This window comes from Microtus pennsylvanicus, chromosome 11, assembly GCF_037038515.1.
Source record: "Microtus pennsylvanicus isolate mMicPen1 chromosome 11, mMicPen1.hap1, whole genome shotgun sequence".
In the NCBI taxonomy this organism is placed as follows: domain Eukaryota; kingdom Metazoa; phylum Chordata; class Mammalia; order Rodentia; family Cricetidae; genus Microtus; species Microtus pennsylvanicus.
In genome coordinates, this window is record NC_134589.1 from 60,787,048 (window position 1) to 60,806,457 (window position 19,410).

Genomic DNA, 19,410 nt, shown 5'->3' on the forward strand with positions numbered 1-19,410 from the left:
CGGAGAAACCCTATCTCGAAAAACCAAAAAGAAAGGAAGGAAAGAAAGAAAAAAAGAAAGAAAGAAAGAAAAGGGGGGTAAGCACTTGTTCTTCCAAAGGACCTGGATCCAAGTGCCAGGACCCACATGGCAGCTCTGGTTACAGGAGATCCCAGCACCGCCTTCTGGCTTCCCTCCATAAGCACCAAGGATATAAGTGATGCACACACACACAGGCAAAATATGCCTACTTAAAAATAGTAAAAAAATTGAATGTCTTCCCCTGGTTTGGAGTAGGACTCTGTAGTAGAACACTTGTCTGGTGCGGACAAAATCCTGGTACTACTCCCTGCACTAGAAAAAGCCCAGCAAACACTAGGCCCTTCCACTGGTAGGAGCGCTTTAGTTTGAAAGGAAGCAGGTCCAAATGGCAAGCTGGGGAGCCTGACCCCAGATCAGGGCAACTGTGGTGGGGTCTGCCATACTCTTCTCTTTCTCCTGCCAGGTGGGCCTGGGCCTGGGCTACTTGGAACTTCCTCAGATCAACTACAAGCTCTCAGTGGAACATAAAAAACAGCCCAAGGTGGAACTGATGCCAGGAATGAGACTGGTGAGGTGGCAGCAGGTGGGCACAGGTCCTGTCTAATTATGTTGGCCAGGTGTTGACCTCCAGCCTCTCGTCCGACAGCTGCAGAGCCTGCTGGACACACGGTGCGTGTATATCCTGGACTGCTGGTCTGATGTATTCATCTGGCTTGGCCGCAAGTCCCCACGACTAGTGCGTGCCGCTGCACTCAAACTGGGCCAGGAGCTGTGTGGGATGCTGCACCGGCCGCGCCATGCAGTGGTCAGCCGCAGCCTGGAGGGCACTGAGGCTCAGGTATGTCCCAACACCCAGTGGCTTGCTTTCCACTGCCCACTGTGCCCTAACCCCTCTTCTGGCCTGCTGGCACTACTGTGCTGCAGAGGTGGGCCCAAATCCACCTTTGCAGAACCATCCACTCTATAGCCTGTCCCCACTTCTGTTTGCTAAGTTCCCCCTTCCCAAGCCGTCTCCAGCTCCTGTTTAGACCCCACTCCTTGAGCTCTGACCAGCTTTTCCAAACCTTGCTTGAATCCCTCAGCCCCAACCTTAACTGTGCTGTACCTTTCCAGCTATGGCATTACACTGTTCTCCACAGGTGTTCAAGGCCAAGTTCAAAAACTGGGACGACGTGTTGACGGTAGACTACACTCGAAATGCCGAGGCCGTGCTGCAGGGCCAAGGGCTCTCTGGGAAAGTGAAGCGTGACACTGAGAAGAAAGACCAGATGAAGGCTGACCTCACTGCACTCTTCCTGCCTCGGCAGCCACCCATGGCACTGGCTGAGGTGGGATGAAGCCTGTGAGGGGAGGAATGTGAGAGGTGGGGGGCTCTGCACAGCATGGTGCTCAGACCTCACTTGGGGATGGGATGGCAGGCAGAGCAGCTGATGGAGGAATGGAATGAGGACCTGGATGGCATGGAAGGCTTCGTGCTGGAGGGCAGGAAGTTCACGCGGCTGCCGGAGGAGGAGTTTGGCCACTTCTACACACAAGACTGCTATGTCTTCCTCTGCAGGTACTACAGTAATACTTCACCCTCTTGTCCTCTCCCTATGCAACCCCTGCTCACCACTGTCTAAATCACAGGTACTGGGTACCTGTGGAGTATGAAGAGGAAGAGAAGACAGAAGACAAGGAGGGGAAGGCCTCGGCAGAGGGCACTGAAGGGGAGGAAGCAGTAGCTGAGGCAGAGGAGAAGCAGCCAGAGGAGGATTTCCAGTGCATCGTTTACTTCTGGCAGGGCCGGGAGGCCTCCAACATGGGCTGGCTCACCTTCACCTTTAGCCTTCAGAAGAAATTCGAGAGTCTGTTCCCTGGCAAGCTGGAGGTGTGCCCTCTAGCCTAGGGTTGGGATGGTAGGGTGATCACACCTGACCTGAGAGTGCTTAACCCTTAAAGGGCAGGTAGGGCCTAGGGAACTACCCAGCACTTCTGATCCCCAGGTAGTACGCATGACACAGCAGCAGGAGAACCCCAAGTTCCTGTCCCATTTCAAAAGAAAGTTCATCATTCACCGGGGCAAGAGGAAAGTGGCCCAGGGTACTCTTCAGCCAAGCCTCTATCAGATCCGTACCAATGGCAGCGCCCTCTGCACCCGGTGGGTACCTGGCTTGGGGAAAGGGCAGGATGTCATGGTGGGGATCACACTGCTGACCACTCCCCATCCCCTAGGTGCATCCAGATCAACACTGACTCCAGCCTTCTCAACTCTGAGTTCTGCTTCATCCTCAAGGTGAGGCTGTGGGCAAGATGGCAGAGGAGGGTGGTGGGTAAGAATCTAGGCCTGACCCAAGCCCCTTGTGCACACAGGTCCCCTTTGAAAGTGAGGACAACCAAGGCATTGTGTATGCCTGGGTGGGCCGGGCATCAGACCCTGATGAAGCCAAGCTGGCAGAAGACATCCTCAACACCATGTTTGATGCCTCCTACAGCAAACAGGTGACAGAGGTGGGGGTGGGCATGGAGGTGAGAGCAGATGAGGGCCCTGGCTGACTGGCCCTTCCCGCAGGTCATCAATGAAGGGGAAGAGCCAGAGAACTTCTTCTGGGTAGGCATTGGTGCACAGAAACCCTATGATGACGACGCAGAGTACATGAAACACACAAGGCTCTTCCGGTGAGTGCCCTATCCCCTCCTCTAGCTTGTGTAGGCATCGGGGTACACAAGCCCTGGTGACAATGACACGGAGTACCCTACCTTCACCTTGACCATTGCCCTTCTTCAGGTGTTCCAATGAAAAGGGCTACTTCGCAGTGACTGAGAAATGCTCTGACTTTTGCCAAGATGACCTGGCAGATGATGACATCATGTTGCTAGACAATGGCCAGGAAGTAAGACATTCCCCACCTCAGCCCCTGCCTGTTGTAGATGGACAGTGGGGCCAGAAGGGAAGCGTTCCCACCAGCCCCAGGGATGCACTACAAAACACCCACGTGACCATTTCCTCCACTACATCCTCAGGTCTACATGTGGGTTGGGACCCAGACAAGTCAAGTGGAGATCAAACTGAGTCTGAAGGCCTGCCAGGTAAGAAAGGGACGATACTAAAGCCAGCGTGATGACTTCAGGAACCACCTGCCCCTTCCATCACCCTGGGCAGAAGTCTGGAAAGGGGCACTGCAGGTAGTCCAGCAGAAGACTACTCAGGCCCATTGTTTTCCTCACCAGGTATATATCCAGCACACACGTTCTAAAGAAAATGAGCGGCCACGCCGCCTGCGCCTGGTCCGCAAAGGCAATGAACAGCGGGCTTTCACCCGCTGCTTCCATGCCTGGAGCACCTTCCGCCAAGCCCCAGCCTAGACAGTGCCTAGACTTGAGACTCCAGTGAGGAAGAGGCCTCCCAGCGTCTGCTTCAGCTCTCCACCAGTGTTGCTCACATCTCGAAAGCCCCAGCAGTGTGTCCACTTGTGTGCAGCAGATGTGGTTTTAAAGATATTAAATGCTTTTATTTTCAATATTAAAAATCAGTACTTTTAATATTAAAAACTAGTTTTTAAAAAAAGACAGAAAAGCCCAAGGTGGAGTCTACAGGGAAGCCCATCCTCACGGCCCCACACACATGCACACTCCCGACTGACTCCAGTTATGGTGCCTAGCAGTTTCCAGTCACATGAGCATACACACAGGCCCAGAGCAAGTACCAAGACTGCTTAGAAATGACTGGCCAGCACAGTCCAGGCATTAGAAAAATACTCTGCTTGAGGAGAAATAAAGGGCAGTATGGAGTGCAAGACAGGATTCTAGCACACTCCCTCCAACTGACCTTCAAGCTGGGGGTGGCTTTAGGGCCCAGCATCAGTAAGACTGGATCCCACAGGTTAATAGGTGTGGCTTCAATGTTAAGGAGCCAGGCAAGGCAGACAGTGGGTTGGGATAAGCAGATGGTGATGGCTCGGGGGAGCAAACCCTGGCCCTTTCGTGGCATCCTGAGATGGGCTTGCTAGGAATCTAGGAGGGTACCAAGTAGAAGAGGGTATGGGTAGTATCTATGCCCAATGTAGGGTGCAGAGGCACTAGCTCCCAAGGTCCAAATAGCTCCAGCTAGGTTGGGTCCATAGCAGGATATGGTAGGCACATAAGCTCCATGTGCTGGCTCAACAGGCAGGACCTATCAGCCTCAGTGACTGTCCTGTGAAATGGGCTCACTGAACAGATGAGCCTGAATCCTACACCCAGTCAGAAGTGGCCTTCTACATGTCCAGGATCTCAAGGCTGACAGGGCAGCCCCTTTCTAGCACTGAACGGTGATGATCATGACTGTGGGTCCCCTAAGCCTCTGACAGCTAGGGAAAGGCAGCTAGGCTTCCAGGAGTGTCACCACTATAGAGGCCTGCCAGAGGCCTGCCAGGGTCCCAGCCGGGGCAAGGGATGGCAGCTGCTGCATGGTAAGGCTCGGCTGCCTCACAGCACCTCATTTAATCAGAAGGGCGTAGGCCCGGGCCTCATCTGCTTCCAGGTTCCGAAGGTTCTTCTCAGAGTCCTCAGGAGAGCTGGGGAGGGGCAGTAATCAGAGGGGCTGGGGTAGGAAGACCCCTAGTTGCCCTGGGGATGGAGGCTTGGGAAAGAGCAGCTGGCCTCACCCCAAGAAATCCTTCACATATTCCACTGTGACATCCCCTGTCGTGTCCAGCGTGGTATCTCCACTAGTCGCTGAGTCAATGGACACAGGTGAGAGTGTGGCCTCTGCTGGCTCTGTGGTGTCTGTTGGAACAAGTGCTCCTCAGTATCTACTCTCTGCATCTAGAGACCAGCCCACAGCCGGACGTGCACATGCATACACAGGTACCCTCAAAGCCAATGCCTGCCCCAACCCTGTGCCCTCTCACCAGATCTCTTGCCATGGGCAGAGTTAGGGCTTCCTTCACAGCTCTCTAGGGCCGGGGTGATGTTTCGGGTCCCATTAGCCTGGCTCAGCTTGGGTGACTCTTGAAGCCTATGGCTACAGAAATAGATGGGAATGTGATGGGAGCTATTACAGGTGCTACCTCCCATCCTCACACCAGGAATGGGCATTAACCCCAGGGAGTGCAGAACCCGAGGTGAAGGGGCCCACTCCTCACACACCTGGACTGGGTGGCATTTCGAGGCCAGCTGATATCTAGAGAACAGAGTGGTTCTGTGATGTTGCGAGCACTCAGGGAAAAGCGCTCAAATTCGGATGGAGAAATCAAGTAAAAACCTGTGACCAGGAGAAAAGGAGCATGTAAGGAAGGCTGAGCCTGACCTTTCTGTACCAGCATCTGTTCCCAAGCGCCTGCCCCACCTCACCCTGGCCATGGCGTGTGAAGACACAGGAAGCGATGCCACTGATGTCCTCCTTCCGGATACAGGAGTAGTGCACCTGAGGCCTCAGGCCAGGCACAGAGAAGACGTGGACATCGCCCAAGTTGGTGAGGCAGGCAAGGCAGGTCTCGGCGTAGTCCTCAGACATCACACTGGCAAATGTAGCCAGGGCGACCTTCCGCACACGACAGCCTTCATGGGCTGTCAGCTTGAATTTGGTCTTAGCACTCACCTTGGGTAGTGTGAACACCTGGTGACAGACAGCCTATGAGTTAGGCCCAGCCTTGTCCTACCCACTCCTCACTCAGCTACAGACCCTCAACTGGCCCTGCATGCCCCAACCCACCCGTAAATGTAGAAATGACACCCACTGCACCAGCCAGCCCCCATAGGCTCAGTCCAGGCTTCACGGCGTTCCTCATCTTCACCCACAGCCAGACTAACTAGACATATTCATATGTTCTATGCCTGCACCCGAACAAGTCCCTGAGGGCTCTTGGAGATGGCTGTGAGATAGAAGGCCTTAGGGGAACCTGGCAGACCTAGGGTGTACCCAGGTCCTTCAAGGACCTCTACCGGCTGAAGGCTCTTTGGTGGAATAGGAGGGATTTAACTCTCAGCAGGCAGGGGAAATGGGCAGAGAAGAGGTTCTAAGGTTCCAAGATGGGGACCTGGATGGATCTCCATCACCTATGGACGCTTACCTTGAACTGCTCCTCAGATGCAATGAGCACAGCGTGCCCACCCTGCATGTCAGGGGCCTGTGCCAGATCCCGAGAAGCCTCATAGGGCTCAGGCAGTGGACGGCCACGACCATCCAACACAGCAATGGCCACCACAGGTGCCCGGTGCATCAGCTGTACCTCCTTGCCCAGCACAGCCTCCACTGCCTGCTCAGGCCGCTTTTCACCACCTGCTGCGACTGCTGGAACCTCCAGCGCGTAGGCGAACACTGAGCCCGAGTTGGTCCCTGCCCACATGGTGGGCCCGTGGTGGGTTGCTGTGGGGGCACAGGCCAAGTGAGAAGGGCCTCCTGGGGACCCCATTCCTAACAAAGCCTTCCCCTCACCTCTACCTTTACTTCCTAACTGGTTGTAGGACCAGATCTCAAGAATCTGTGCTCCCTCTATCTCGCACCTGCTCTATGGCTTCAACCCACTAGTCTGAGATACCAGAGTAGCTCTGATCCAGAGGCAAAGGCCACCTTAAGGACACCTGCAAGGTGGGTATCAGGCCACAAACTGGTCTCTGATACCATCAAGCTATCAAGCTGCACCCTCAACTCATTCCAGCAAATGCAGCTCTCTCCTGCAAGACTGGTCACGGTAGCACACTCCTTTAATCCCAGCATTCAGGAAGCAGAAACAGATCTCTGCTAGCCTGATCTACATAGCATGTTCCAGGCAGCCAGGACTATGTGGTGAGATTCTGTCTAAAAAACAAGCAATACATAAGCCGGACAGTGGTAGCTCACATCCGGGCCTACAGAGCAAGCTCAAGGACAGCCAGGACCACTACACAACGGAACCCTGTCTAGTGGCTGGGCAGGAGTGGGAGTGGCGCATGCTTTTAATCCCAGCACTTGGGAGGCCAAGGCAGGCAGATCTCAGTCCACAAGGCCAGTCTAGTCCACAAAGCGAGTTCCAGGACAGCCAGAACTGTTACACAGAGAAGTCGTAGCTCAAAAAACTAAAAGAGTAAAGTGAAGTGTGGAGAGGGCACACGATGGCAGCAGCTCCCCAGAGGTGGCAGCTGAAGTTTGTAGGTGACAGCACACTAATTCTGTGTTTCATGCTACCATAATACAATGTAAAAAAAGGGCCACAACATACCTAAGGCACAGAGGGGTCGTTCTACCGGAGGCGATGGCAAGTCCCTGACTGACCTGTCCACCACAGGGCCTTGGCCACCCTGCTCTCACTGCCCACCTCACCATAGCACCCTTGCTTCTTGTTCAGCTCTACAAGGCTTGTGCAGCCCACTTAGCAAACCCCCAAAATATGTCCCTTTGGGCTATACAGGTGGTCAAAGTGTCCCAAAGTATAGCTCAGCATAGCAGGTGCTCAGAAAACCACCTCCCCTACCAGTACAAAGGCCTTCTAGCCTCTCCAACCCCTGTCCCTACCCTGGCCTCACCATCTCGAAGGAATGTGTCAGCAAAGTAGAGGCAGCGTACAACACCAGAAAGGGAGTCATCAGCAGACCGAGGCTCGATGCGGCGCTGTACAGGTGTTATCTCCACATCGTGGGGGCAGGTCTGCTCCGCCAGCTGTGCATTGGCCTCCTGCAACTGGAAGGCCAGAGGATCTTAGAAGTGGTCTTCCTTTCTGGCCAGTACCCAGCAGGCATCGCCATCCGAGCACCTGCTTCCCAGTTCACTAGGGGGAGCATGGCAACCAAGCAAATCTGAGGGCTCTGGGCCGGGCACAGACATGGCCGCCAGTCCCTGCTCACCTTGCTACTGGCAGTAGTAGCCCGTTTTTTGCCTGAGACACGGCTCTTGCGGATACGCCGGAATGACTGTCGCAGTGACTTCTTGAGGGACTTCACACGTGATAGTGGCCCCTCCATAGCCAAAGAGTCGTTGGGGTGAAGGGTGCACCTAGGAATGACAGGGCCAGCTGTGCTATGGAACTACCTTGCACTCCTGCTAGCCTGAAGCTAGGTATCAGAGCCCAGGTCAGGGAACCAGAGCAATTTGGTCCTAGAACCTACGACCCCAGGAGCTGGATGGGGTGACCAGTTTTCTCGCAGATAGAGAGATTATAAAGGCTTTCCCAATCAGCCTGCCTTTGCCACAGCAACCTCTGGAAATAAACTGAATCCCAGACTGTTTCATCAGGGCTCAGCCGCCAGCTGCTCACCTCATACCACATACCTGGCCAGCACGGGGCTCTTGCGCTGGTAGTCAAACAGGCCAAAGCCGTGACTGGTACCAAAGGCCACAAGGCTCCACTCAGCATGGAGAGTGACAGCAGTGACGGCAGCGGGTGGGAGGCACTGCACCAGCATGCGAGGCTGGAACCCGGCAGGCCAAGACAACAGCCCCGTGTGTGGGCTCAGCCGCTCATGGCCCTTCCATGTGAAGCCCTCACGATCCTGGAGGAGATCCACACTGGCCACACTGACAGCCTGCTCTGTCGGCACGTCACTGAGCTCCAGCACCAGCACCTGGACCACCACAGGCAGAGGACTCAGGTGAGGGGCATTCGGGACCCTCTCCAGACACTGCCAGAGCAGCTCCGGAATTCACCTACCCAGCCAGTACCCTTCGAATACCTACTATATACAAAAGCTTTCCCTGAGTGCCAAGAGACGGGTGACCTAATCTGGGGCCCCTGCCCTCCTGGAGCCCGTGACTCTTTCCTGAGTCTCTGTCTTCCGCACACTGAGCCCTCCATACAGTCCAGTGCTAACGGTGGTCTATGACTAAGACCCACTGTGCTCCGCTGCTGCTGGGCCTATCTCGTGCCCAGAGTCCTGCTCCCAGTTTCAAGCCTCTATGGGCTCCCCTACCCTTACTCAAGTGGCAGCCCCCCCTTTCCATTTGTCCTCGCCCCGGCCAACCTTACCTGATGCTCCATTCCCCCTCTGACCTACAGCCTATGTTGGGTTCTCTATTTCACCACCACACCCTGCAAGGCCATCTCCTGCAGAAGGCCACCCAATAGCCACACCTGGGGACACCAATCCACCAATCCCACCTGGCCTGCGGTGCCAGCCACCACCATCTGGGCTGTGTACTTGCAAAGCGCAACCTTCTGTATTCCTAGCCGGGGATCATCACTGTAGGGGTCAAAGCAGCCCACCTGAGGGGACAAGATGGAATGATGATACTAGGCAGAACTAGGTCAGGTTCAAAGGCCAAGCCGGGGGAAGAGGGAAGAGGCACCTTGCGGAAGGGTGGCCAGTCATCCTCCACAGCCTGGGCCAAGCTGTCAGCATGTTCACAGTCCGTCTGGAAGAGGCCAGCTGTGCTCAGTTTGTAGAGTGGCCTTAGTGCCACACCAGAGGCGTCCCAGAATCGCACAGTGCCATCCTCGTGGCTGTGGAGAGAGTAGGTGTCAGACCCCCCCCTGGGAAATCCACACCCCCTCAGTTATTCTTCCAGTGGTCACTATAGGGACCTACTGCATATGTCCAACACTAGCTGGAATTGTACTACATACAGCAGCAAGCACCTGCTACACAGGACAAATGGGTACTCAGTGCCTACAGCACATCAGGGCTACACTCGCACATGCCCGAACCCTCTGAACAGGTTGGAGGGTAAAGGAATGACAACCTTACTAACTAGGAGATGACAGAGGGGAGAAATGGGTACCCAGGAATCACAGTAGGTGTAGAAACCCCGGAAGAGCAAGAGGCCCAAGGGGGCCTTCCAGGTAAAGCAGCGGGAAGGCTGAGTGGCAAAAGAGGGGGAAGCTGGGTGGGGAGAGGACACAGCTGCAGAACCCCAGCGGGGTGCCAGGCAGTTGAGAAGGAGCTATAGAGGGAGGTGGTTCAGGCTCCCCGTCATCCCTGAGGCCATAGCAGGCTCTCAACAGGAAAGGGCAAGTTGCCTTAAGAGGCCTAAGGGTCCCAACACAGGCAGGAGGGCAGGGCAGGGCAGTTAGTAAGGCCTGAGTCACCAGTGCCCAGACCTAGCCTGGCTCTCCAGCACCTGACTAGAGGAGTCACCATAGGCCAACCCAGATTTTCCAGTCCATGGCAGGCAAGTCAGGTGGGTGGAGCCTGGGCTGTGTTGGAATTCAGTCCCAGGCAAAGAGGAAGTGCGGACTAAGGCTTTGAGCCAGAATCTAGGGAGGCTTCCTTACAGGAACAACCTGGGTCTGCTAGGACTAGTCCTGAGTCACCACGCACTTCAGCACCCAAAGAACCTGGGACATTCAAACAGCAAATAAGGCCTCATGGCTGCAGGACCTTGTCTGCCACCCACACCCACACCTACCCAGTCAGTAGCAGCCCACGCTGCGAGGGTTCCTGGGCCAAGTTCCGGCCCCCAGTAATGGGCCAGCTCTAAGAAAGACAACAAAGATGAGAGCTCCAAGTTAAGCTGAAGGTCTCCATCTCATTCTGGCCACACGCCTACTACATTTCCATCTCCAGTCTGGGCTAGACACTGCCCCCACCAGGAACAGACCCCACCCCACTACCCCTGGGTCATAAAACATCCACACTCACCAAGGCACTGGAGGCAGGCTGTGGGCTCTGCCGCTCACCAGCACTTACAATGCGGGCCCACAGCTTGCTGGGGACATTGGCAACATGGGCAGAGCAAGTGATAGCCGATGAATGCAGTGGGGCCAGGTAAGGGGCGGGCACAGCTGGCCAGCCTGGTGTCTGCAGGTCCAGCACCACCAGCTCCTCCTCCAGAAGCACAGCGAGGGCCTGAGGGTTGTCAAATTCTGTGGAATTGGGCGAGTGAGCTCAGCTTGAAGCCACACTGGGCCAGCTGGGATGAGGAGATGGAATACACACCATCCTCTGGCTGTGTGCTGTGCACTGTGAAGAAATCAATGACACGGGAGGTGAAGTCCAGGGTCACCAGTGTCTCTGCTCGCAGTACACTCACACAGTGGCGATCACCATAGCTGGCTCGGGGCATGCCACCGCTGAAGATGATAAAGTGGTCTCTGCAAAGGGAGAGATGCCATGTGAACCAGGAGCCCCTGCAGAACCAGGCGCACGCTGGATAACCCAGTAAGGGCTTCACCCCTATATACCCAGAGCCTAATCCTCTAGGCCCCAGCCAGACAAGCCCCTCCCACACTGCCCCCTCTACCTACCCTGACTCACAGCTCCGCCACAGAATCTTGTTGATGGCCTTGCAGGGGAAGGGGCCTGGGGGTGGGGAGAGCGTCAGACCTCCCATTCCTCTTCCATGTGCCTCTCCCCACGGTATGGCCCAGACCCAGCAATACCCCCCAGAGTCTCCTGTAGGTTTGGCTAGCCAGTACCCTCATCAAAACCAGACAGCCCTTCAGTCCCCACTCTTGGCTCAAGTCTCCCCAGGGCTCACCATAGGGTGTGGTCACTATAGTGGGTTGCAGCGCTGGGGGACTGTCAGTGTCTGTGGACCAGATGGCATAGCTGCCATCACTGTGTGAGCTGATAACGGTGCTGCCACCACGCCCCCAACACAGGCTCTCCAGCTGCTACGGATGAGGATAGGATGGCATGAGCCAACGGGTGTGTACAAGGGCCCAGAATGAGGAGCATGCAGGCCTCTCTCACTTACCTGGTTACCTAGGAAAATGTGGTCCACACAGTGTGTGGCCTGGCTCCAGATGACCAGTAAGCCCCGACTGTAGCCTATGAGAATTTTGGTGGGGTCTTGCAGATGTCCCTGAAGTGACTCCACAGGGCCCAGAGCCTTCCCACAGCGGTAGTCATCTGGCACACTGCAGAGAGTGCCCCAGAGAGTCAGGAGAACGCCCCAGAACTGGGAAGCTCCCCCTGCCTGCTGCTGGCCTGCTGCTCACCTGCGCAGAATCGCATCTGGGCTGAGAGTCTGCCCCTCAAGCAGAGTCAGGGTCGCCAGGTCCAGGAAAAAAATGCTGCCACTCTCGGTTCCCAGGGCTGCTGTGTTGCCAGCTACCAGCAGAACCACAGTGACACGGGTAAGATTGGCAGGGGCACTGCAGGAAAGAGGGAGAAAGTGAGGCCAAGCCCATCTACCTGCTGGGGAAGGCGGGATGGGCTGGGCCCTTGCTGTGGCCTCTCTTGTACCCCTCTGCACTCACAGGGCCTGTTCACAGCACAGGCTGGCACCCTGGGAGGGAAATGTACAGTGTAATTAGCCCACTCAATTATTCCCCAGCATGCCGGCAAAGAAAGGGATAAAAATACGTTCCCCGGGTCCCAAAGGACTCGCAGGTCCTCTCACTGCTCTGCTCTCTCAGGCAGAGTCAGAGCCCTGCTCCAGCCAGGGTACCCAACACCAGCCTTCCAGGCATCTCAGACTTCAGGGGCCTGCCTACAGTGTCTGGGACAGCCCAGGAGCTGACCTGTAGGCAAAGCCCTTTACCTGGGAAGCCTGGCCTGCTGTGTACACCTAGAACATCTTCCTACTGCCTCACCAAGTCCATTCTGGGGAACCCTCCGAGTGACAATGGTCCAGTAGCCCATCTCCCTTCCCAACTCACGAAGCCAGGAGGAAGGCCAGACGTCGTGGCGCATACCTAGAATACCATACTTGGGAGACTGAGGTTGGAAGACCACTGAGAATTCAGGGCTAGCCTAAGACTTTGCTAATGTCACTGCTGTGGGACAATGGTCTATACCATGTCACTTGTATTTTAAATAAACGCTGATTGGCCAGTAGCCAGGCAGGAAGCATAGGTGGGACAACCAGGCAGGAAGTAGAGGTGGGGCAACAAGAATTCTGGGAAGAGGAAAGTTTCAGTCTGCAGTTGTTACCCAGACACAGAGGACTGCCTTGTCGGAAAAAGGTACCAAGCCACATGGCTAACACAAACAAGAATTTTTTTTTTTAAGATTTATTTATTATGTATACAGTATTCTCAGTACTCTTCCTACAGGCCAGAAGAGGGCACAGATCTCATTACAGATGGTTGTGAGCCACCATGTGGTTGCTGGGAATTGAACTCAGGACCTTTGGAAGAGCAGGTGGTGCTCTTAACCACTGAGCCATTTCTCCAGCCCCCACAAACAAGAATTATGGGCTAATATCAGTTATAAGAGTTAATAAGAAGCCTGAGCTAATGGGCAATCAGTTTATAATTAATGTAGACCTCTGTATATTTCTTTGGGACTGAACAACTGTGGGACCTGGTGGGACAGAAACCTCTGTCAACACGTCACCTTGGCACAAAACTGTCCCAAACCCCTAGAGAACACAGTGCTAGTTGCAGGTGTAAGGAGATGGGTTATAACATATTTATTCACTGGGACTCCCAAACTAAAGGCTCCCATAGCAAGAAGCACAGACCCTACCGACAGGCCTCAGACTCAATGACACCACTGTCAAGCAGGACTCTGCCCAGGCAGGGCTCCACACACCCTACTCTGAACCTGAGCAGAGCAGGCTCATAGGCCCTCTCCAATACTCCTGCCCAGTGGCTAGCCCCAGGCTGCTCCTCTAGTACCTGGCATTGTCAAAACTCGGCCGGCTGGGTGGCTGGAAGCTGAGCCCTTCCTCCAGGTGGGCACAGCCATTATGATGGATGATCTCCCACAGATGCAGGCTGCTGTCATCTAGCAGGGTCAGGAGGCGGCCCTGATGGGGGAGGAGCAGAGACCAAAATGGGGTTGGCCTGAAGGGCAGGAGGAAGCGGGGATGAGGACCACCTGCTGCTGGTGGAAGGCAGATGTTTACCTGACCAGGCAGGAAATGCATCTGGGTGACGGTGGCTGCATCCCGATGCAGCCCTGTAAACTCCACTCCAGGTGCACCGTAGCTGAGGTGACTTGTCAAGGACATGCACGTGCAGGCCAAGCCAGGACACTCCAGCAGGCCGTTCCCAACACCTCTCCACCGGGCCAGCCGTCTCCGGATGAGGCTCTTTTCTGAAGCAGCTCTGCTCCTGTCCCCTCAAGGCTGTCCACAGACTCCAGACAGCGCTCCCCCCCCCAGTAGGGGCTGTTGTAGATATTCTAGCCCTCGTCTATACAGCAGCCTAAAGACTCAAATGCAAAAAGCTGGTGCAGATGGAGTGAGATAAAATCCTGCTCAGCACTGTAGCTCCAGCATGGTGCACATGGGGCCTCTGATGCAGCTGCATGGACCAAGTGCCCTGCGGTAGAAGTTAAACAGGCCTAGCCAGAACACAGCAGCAACAGACCAAGCCAACTCTAGCTGTGGGCAAGAACCCCAGAGCAGGCAGCCAACAGCTTCCACTGCCCAGACACTTCCACAGACTAGAAAACAGGTGACCTGCTTGAACAAGTGCCCTGAGAGCCAGCAACTCCAGGATTGATGGTGGCCAACAAAGCCTGAAGGGGCCCAAGAGGGCTACGAGATGGGTCAGTGACGTTGTCCTAGTGACAAGCCAAGAGCTGTTGCCTGGATATTGAGCTGGGACTCCCTGCAGAGCCTGGCCAGGATGACAAAGAGGGCAGGGGCAGCTGGCGGGAAGCAGGGTCTCCCAGGAGATGGGGCCTACCCTGCAGGGGGAGGGGAGGCTTCAGACACAAGAGTGGCGCTTTCCAGCCTCAGTTTCCCAACCTGAGGGAAGAGAAGGGGAACTAGGATCTGGCCTCCTCACTTGCGCTAGCATGAGGAACCAGTTCCCACAAGGACAGCTCCAGCACCAGGCAGTGAGGACTGTGGGCGCCTCAGAAGTGGACACGTCCAACACAGTACAAAGCTGCAGCATTTGAGGATAGTGGCAGCACAGCACCCTCAGGGCCTGGAGCGGTCAGCTGGTCACTGTCCCAACACACACCCAGTGGCCCACAATAGAGGGAAGGCCATCCCCGTCCAGCTCCATTCCCTAACACAGGCTATCAGCTCATAAGCCATGGGCCACATTCCCACCCCAACCTGACTAGAGTCCCTAGCTTTGGGAAAGGAGAGGGAGGGCAGGAACCTCTACTAAGCAACTTTTTAGTAAGAATCTACCCTTGGTTTTCTTGAAGGCAGGTTAGGGTGGCATTTCCAGGGTGGATAAGCAGTCCAACACAGTGCTGCCCCACCCCCAGCCCGGAATGCAGGAAAATGCATGCTTTGTACCGCTAACTCAGTCCATTGTACAGGAGCAGGGTCCAGATGGGGGCACTGTTGCACTCACCATGCTGAGCCTGGCACTGCCTTCACCCCCTGGGTGAACACATGGATCTTCGTATTTGTGTGTGTGTGTGTGTGACATGCTCACCCTCGCATCTGGGCCCATCAGCCACCCTAACTACCCCAGTCACGGTAGCCAAGGTGACGGCAGAGTCACCTAAGGATTGGCAGGCTGAAAGACAACAAGGCACACCAGTGGTCAAACTGACCCCTCTAATCACCCACCTCTTTCATTTCTGAAAGGAGTTGTCACAGGCACACATGCACAGTCAACCTCATCAGACGACCCGTGACTCCAAGAAGCACCTGCCACGCTAGGATCCCAGCAGGAAGTGGGTGGGACACGAGAGGTCCTCACGACCCCTGGGCGCCACAGTAGCAAAGGATACATCTTGACAGCCCCAGACCTGGTGCCGATGGCCATGATGCGAAGCTGGGGGTCGAAGGCCAAGGCGCTGGGCTGGTTGGGGAAGCCATGCTCCACAGTCTGTGAAGGAGGAGAGGGCAACATGGGCAAAATACCCTGGGACTTGTGCTTCTACAGGCCCTGGAGGTACTGTCCACCTCCCCACATGGAGAGAGTCAGAGAACAAGAATCCCAGTGCCACCAGAAGTGGTGACAGCACCTGGGGTCCTGATGCTCCCGACCTGCTTCCCTGCTCTGTGAGTTCAGGTCCAGGGCCCTTCCCTACACACTAAGCTTCAGTACCTATTCCTTCTTTGGGTGTGCTTCCTCCCACCCATGCCCAATTATGGCTGGGACATGAATACCCTCAAGAGATGTCAAATACGGCCTAGTAGCACATGGCAATTATCTTAGTATTTGGAAGACTAAGGCAGGAAGATCCTGAGCTAGAAGACAGCATGAGCCACACAGTGAGATGCTATCTCCAAAATAAATACATAACTATGCCGTCTTGGGCTGATCACAGTACTCCATCCACCCTGTTTCCACTTGGCATGAGCCCATCCAAGAAAGTAGCACCACCAACCAGCCCAGCTGGTCAGGGAATTCCCATTCCCACGAGCACTGCCATGCCCTGTCTGGGTTTGACCTCCTTTAGCATGGCAGCATGGCACCATGGCAAGGCCCCCACAAGCCCTGAGTAGGCACCATCAGGCTTGCTGTATGGAAGAGAGGCTAGATCCCTTTGCATCTCGTGTCCGATCAATTCCTGAGCCCTACCGTCTTACCTTCAAGACACAAAGAAGTCATCCTGCTCACACCCTGCTCCAGGCCTATCCACTGCCTGCCTGGACCAGTGCTCCCTACGTCCCTAGGAAAACCAGCCAGCCATTCCTACCTCCTTCACTTGGGGCCCTCCAGCAGCTCCATGCTGATCCACAGCCAAAGCCAGGTCCTCACCGTGTAGGCCCCTCTGGGCATCTCAGTTCATCTGACTGCTATCCCAAAGCTCTTTGCTTGCAGGGCTTTGACACCACACTCTTTCTGCCCCCTCCCCCACCACACTGCTCTACCTGGAACTCCCAAATGGCCAGCTCCAAAAGGCCTCTGGAGCTGGTCCTGCCTACGTCATCACCACACCATGTTTTATCCACAGCACCAGCCGCCCTGTGAACTAATATGTACTTTACTTCTCTGTTTTGACTTTTTGTTCCTATCCTCTTCCCAATGACTAAACCACACCTTCAATGAAGAGCTGTCTCTTTTGGGTTCCACTGTGTCCCTAGCACCAAGGAAGAGGGAATTAGCATGAGATGCACACCCTACAGGCAACTTGTGGTCTAGGCTGGAGTTGAACCCGACACCCAGGGTAAAAGTTCATGTTCATTCTTGATCAGAACTCCAAACTCAAGAATCCGGGGCCTGCTTCCTAGGGATCTCCTAACACCCCCCTTGGCAATCAAACCCTTTGCCCAGAGGTGACCTAGCTCCTATCACTGCTGCCCACTCAAATTGTTTTTCTTAAGATTTATTTATTTATTAAGCATACAATATACTGCTGCAAGGAAGGCACCAGGTCTCATTACAGATGGTTGTGAGCCACCATGTGGTTGCTGGGAATCAACCCGGGACCTCTGGAAGAGCAGCCAGTGCTCTTACCCTCTGAGCCATCTCTCCAGCCCTGCCCACTCAAATTGTGCCTCACCCTCAACTGCCACTGTAGTACCAGCCAGGGTGAGGCAAGCTGATTCAGAGGCTCACCCCATCTCTGCAGGTCCCCTACACACTGGCTAAGACCCCGTCCTCCTTCCTGCTTCAGGGGGCTCACCAGCAAGAGCAGAGGCTCACATCTGGGGGACCTCTCCTCTCAGGTCTTTGGCAGGTCACTGTGTTTGTGAATCCTGGCAGTCCCATCATTGCTGCCTGGGACCTCAACAGCAAAAGTTAAGCCATGGCAGCACCTCCCATGAAGCATCTCCTAAGTGAAGTCTAAGGTACCTAAGCTCTGCTCAGGATGGAAGTAGCTGCTTCAAGTCTCCGGACCCCTACTCCACTGCCATCACACATCAAGGTAAGAAAGATTAGCAGTCCGCTCCTTACTGAACCTCAATTTTTTTCATGTGTATAATGGAATTGAGAAATCGGATCCTCAATGGCAGAAGCACACACGGGCTCTGGGATAAAAGTAACATCCAACCTTACTCCCATCTCTCCAGATCGGAGTTAGCCTTGCAGGGCTCTATACCGTCAGTGCCAGGAAGGTGGGAACTGAGGCCTTTCCCGGGACCCCTTCTGTCTCACGTCTTTCCAACTTTAATAAGGTCAGGCCTGCCCGGTTGCAAGGAGATCCAGAATCCACAAGGAGGAAACTGGCCTCATTTCATGGCGGGGGAAACTGGGGAACTACGGTTTGAAATGCAGCTGGGCACACAGACATGCACACCCCCTGGACTAGGGACCCCAAGGCAGGGTTGAGCCTGGGGAGGGGGTGGAGGCTCCGTGCTGGGATTTCCCAGCCCCACCCCCCACTTCTCCCACTCTCGCCCGCCCAGGAGTTAAAGAAAAACAAAACCTGGCCCTGGATGCCCCTCGGCCAAGTTGGGGCCACACACCAAAAACTGAAAAAGGCCAAGAGTAAAAGGCAGGTAAGTCGGGGGACCCCACTGAGCCCAAGGGACACCCGGGAGAGACACCAGGAGTTCAGAGACCTAGAGGCAGAGAAACAAGAGGAGCCAGAAAGCGCACGGCGCAGCGCGGGGCACAGCCTGAGACCCCGACCAGGCACGCCCGAGCAGCGCGGCGCTCACAGGGCAGAGGCGGCCCGACGTGGCCCGCCCGGGCCGCCGCCGCCCCCGCCGCCGCACCTTGTGGAAAGCGAAGAGCTCCTGCTTGAGCTTCTCGCGTTGCGGGTCGGCACCCTGCCGCCGGAACCGAAACTTCATCATCTTGTGCCCGCCGCCGCCACCGCCGCGGGATGCGCCCGGCCCCGCCGGTCCTGAGGCGCGGGGCGGGGCCTGCACGGAGGCGCGGGACGCCACGGACGCCCGCCCGACCCACGACGTGAGCGTGCCCGCGGTACCGCGCCGCCCCTTGCTCGCCAGACAATGGGCAAGGACCGGGCCCCCGGGCTCGCCGGGCTCGCCAGGGGGCCCCAGTCACGCATGCGCATCTCTGCGGGCCTGCTGGGACTTGTAGTCCGGAGGTGGGTCTCCAGCGTGGGAAGCTGGGCTGTGGTTTAGAGAAGGCTGTTTTCCACTCGCGACTGAGCTACGTGCACATTCTCATAATGCCAGGGACAATTCTCTGTCCTCTCCGGGCCCTACATCCACTATGTTTTCCGTTGTCCAGAGGTTACCAAGTCTGTGTGGCCAGTTTTCACGGATCACTACTTTGTCTATTCCTCCAGAGTGTCTCCCACGTCATGCTTTTTGTCTCAACTATGGATTAGTAAAGACTCCTGTCTAGGAACCGGGTGTGGTGCTGCACACCTTTAATTCCAGCACTCGGGAGGCAGGCAGAAGCAGGCAGATCTCTGAGTTACATACCAGAGCTACATAGTAAAACTATGTCAAAAAAAAAAAAAGTTCTCTCATCCCTAGGGGGAACTCTTATACATTCGTCACGACCCAACACAAAGGATTCGGTTAGCACAGGCTCAGAAGATCCTTGAGAGGGACGTGAGGCAAAGAAAAGAGGCGGAGGGCGGCAGGAGGTGGCATATGGGGCTGAACAAGAGCTGGATACTGAGCTTTCCCTCCTGCCCCTCTTCCATCCCAACGAGAAACACCGAGAACAAAGCTGCGGTCGCCCCCACTTTCTTCCTGTCCCACCCACCTCCCAAGACTTTTCTCATCTGGACAATGGGCTCTATGCTGAACCTTTTCCTGCAAGCTGAGGGGCTCAA

General features: G+C 55.4%; 2 protein-coding genes across 4 annotated transcripts in view; one reads left to right on the forward strand and one right to left on the reverse strand.

Annotated features, from left to right (window-relative positions):
• Positions 1-3,530, forward strand: part of Flii (FLII actin remodeling protein) — a 13,763-nt gene extending 10,233 nt beyond the window's left edge. For both annotated transcript variants that reach the window (XM_075992308.1, XM_075992309.1), the window contains exons 19-30: positions 485-589; positions 668-859; positions 1,161-1,349; positions 1,440-1,579; positions 1,651-1,891; positions 2,007-2,161; positions 2,236-2,296; positions 2,374-2,502; positions 2,573-2,679; positions 2,789-2,894; positions 3,025-3,090; positions 3,232-3,530. In XM_075992308.1, the coding sequence (XP_075848423.1) occupies positions 485-589; positions 668-859; positions 1,161-1,349; positions 1,440-1,579; positions 1,651-1,891; positions 2,007-2,161; positions 2,236-2,296; positions 2,374-2,502; positions 2,573-2,679; positions 2,789-2,894; positions 3,025-3,090; positions 3,232-3,366 (1,626 nt within the window). In that variant the 3' untranslated portion in view covers positions 3,367-3,530. The remainder of the gene's footprint in view (positions 1-484; positions 590-667; positions 860-1,160; positions 1,350-1,439; positions 1,580-1,650; positions 1,892-2,006; positions 2,162-2,235; positions 2,297-2,373; positions 2,503-2,572; positions 2,680-2,788; positions 2,895-3,024; positions 3,091-3,231) is intronic.
• On the reverse strand, positions 3,510-18,619 carry Llgl1 (LLGL scribble cell polarity complex component 1). Of its 2 annotated transcripts, none has more exons than XM_075992312.1 (22): positions 18,371-18,619; positions 15,490-15,587; positions 13,691-13,772; positions 13,461-13,591; positions 11,835-11,990; positions 11,591-11,753; positions 11,372-11,507; positions 11,139-11,193; positions 10,831-10,985; positions 10,534-10,757; positions 10,301-10,368; positions 9,242-9,395; positions 9,054-9,158; positions 8,228-8,520; positions 7,804-7,951; positions 7,486-7,639; positions 6,054-6,349; positions 5,335-5,599; positions 5,131-5,245; positions 4,893-5,005; positions 4,647-4,767; positions 3,510-4,556 (listed from the first exon to the last, which is right to left on the reverse strand). In XM_075992312.1, the coding sequence occupies exons 1-22, from the start codon at positions 18,449-18,451 to the stop codon at positions 4,478-4,480; spliced, it is 3,192 nt and encodes a 1,063-aa protein (XP_075848427.1). In that variant the 5' UTR covers positions 18,452-18,619; the 3' UTR covers positions 3,510-4,477. The 2 variants fall into 2 exon arrangements, with proteins under 2 accessions (XP_075848427.1, XP_075848425.1); XM_075992310.1 differs by having other exon boundaries at positions 11,372-11,504; positions 18,371-18,588.
• Positions 18,620-19,410: the final 791 nt, after the last annotated feature.

Coding starts and splice junctions, on each gene's coding strand:
- Llgl1 (XM_075992312.1), bottom strand. CDS start 18,451: ATGATGAAGTTTCGGTTCCGGCGGCAGGGTGCCGACCCGCAACGCGAG. Junction 9,159..9,241: donor ACTGGCCACCCTTCCGCAAG/GTGCCTCTTCCC, acceptor TTGTCCCCTCAG/GTGGGCTGCTTTGACCCCTA. Junction 5,600..6,053: donor CATCTGAGGAGCAGTTCAAG/GTAAGCGTCCAT, acceptor GTCTGTCACCAG/GTGTTCACACTACCCAAGGT.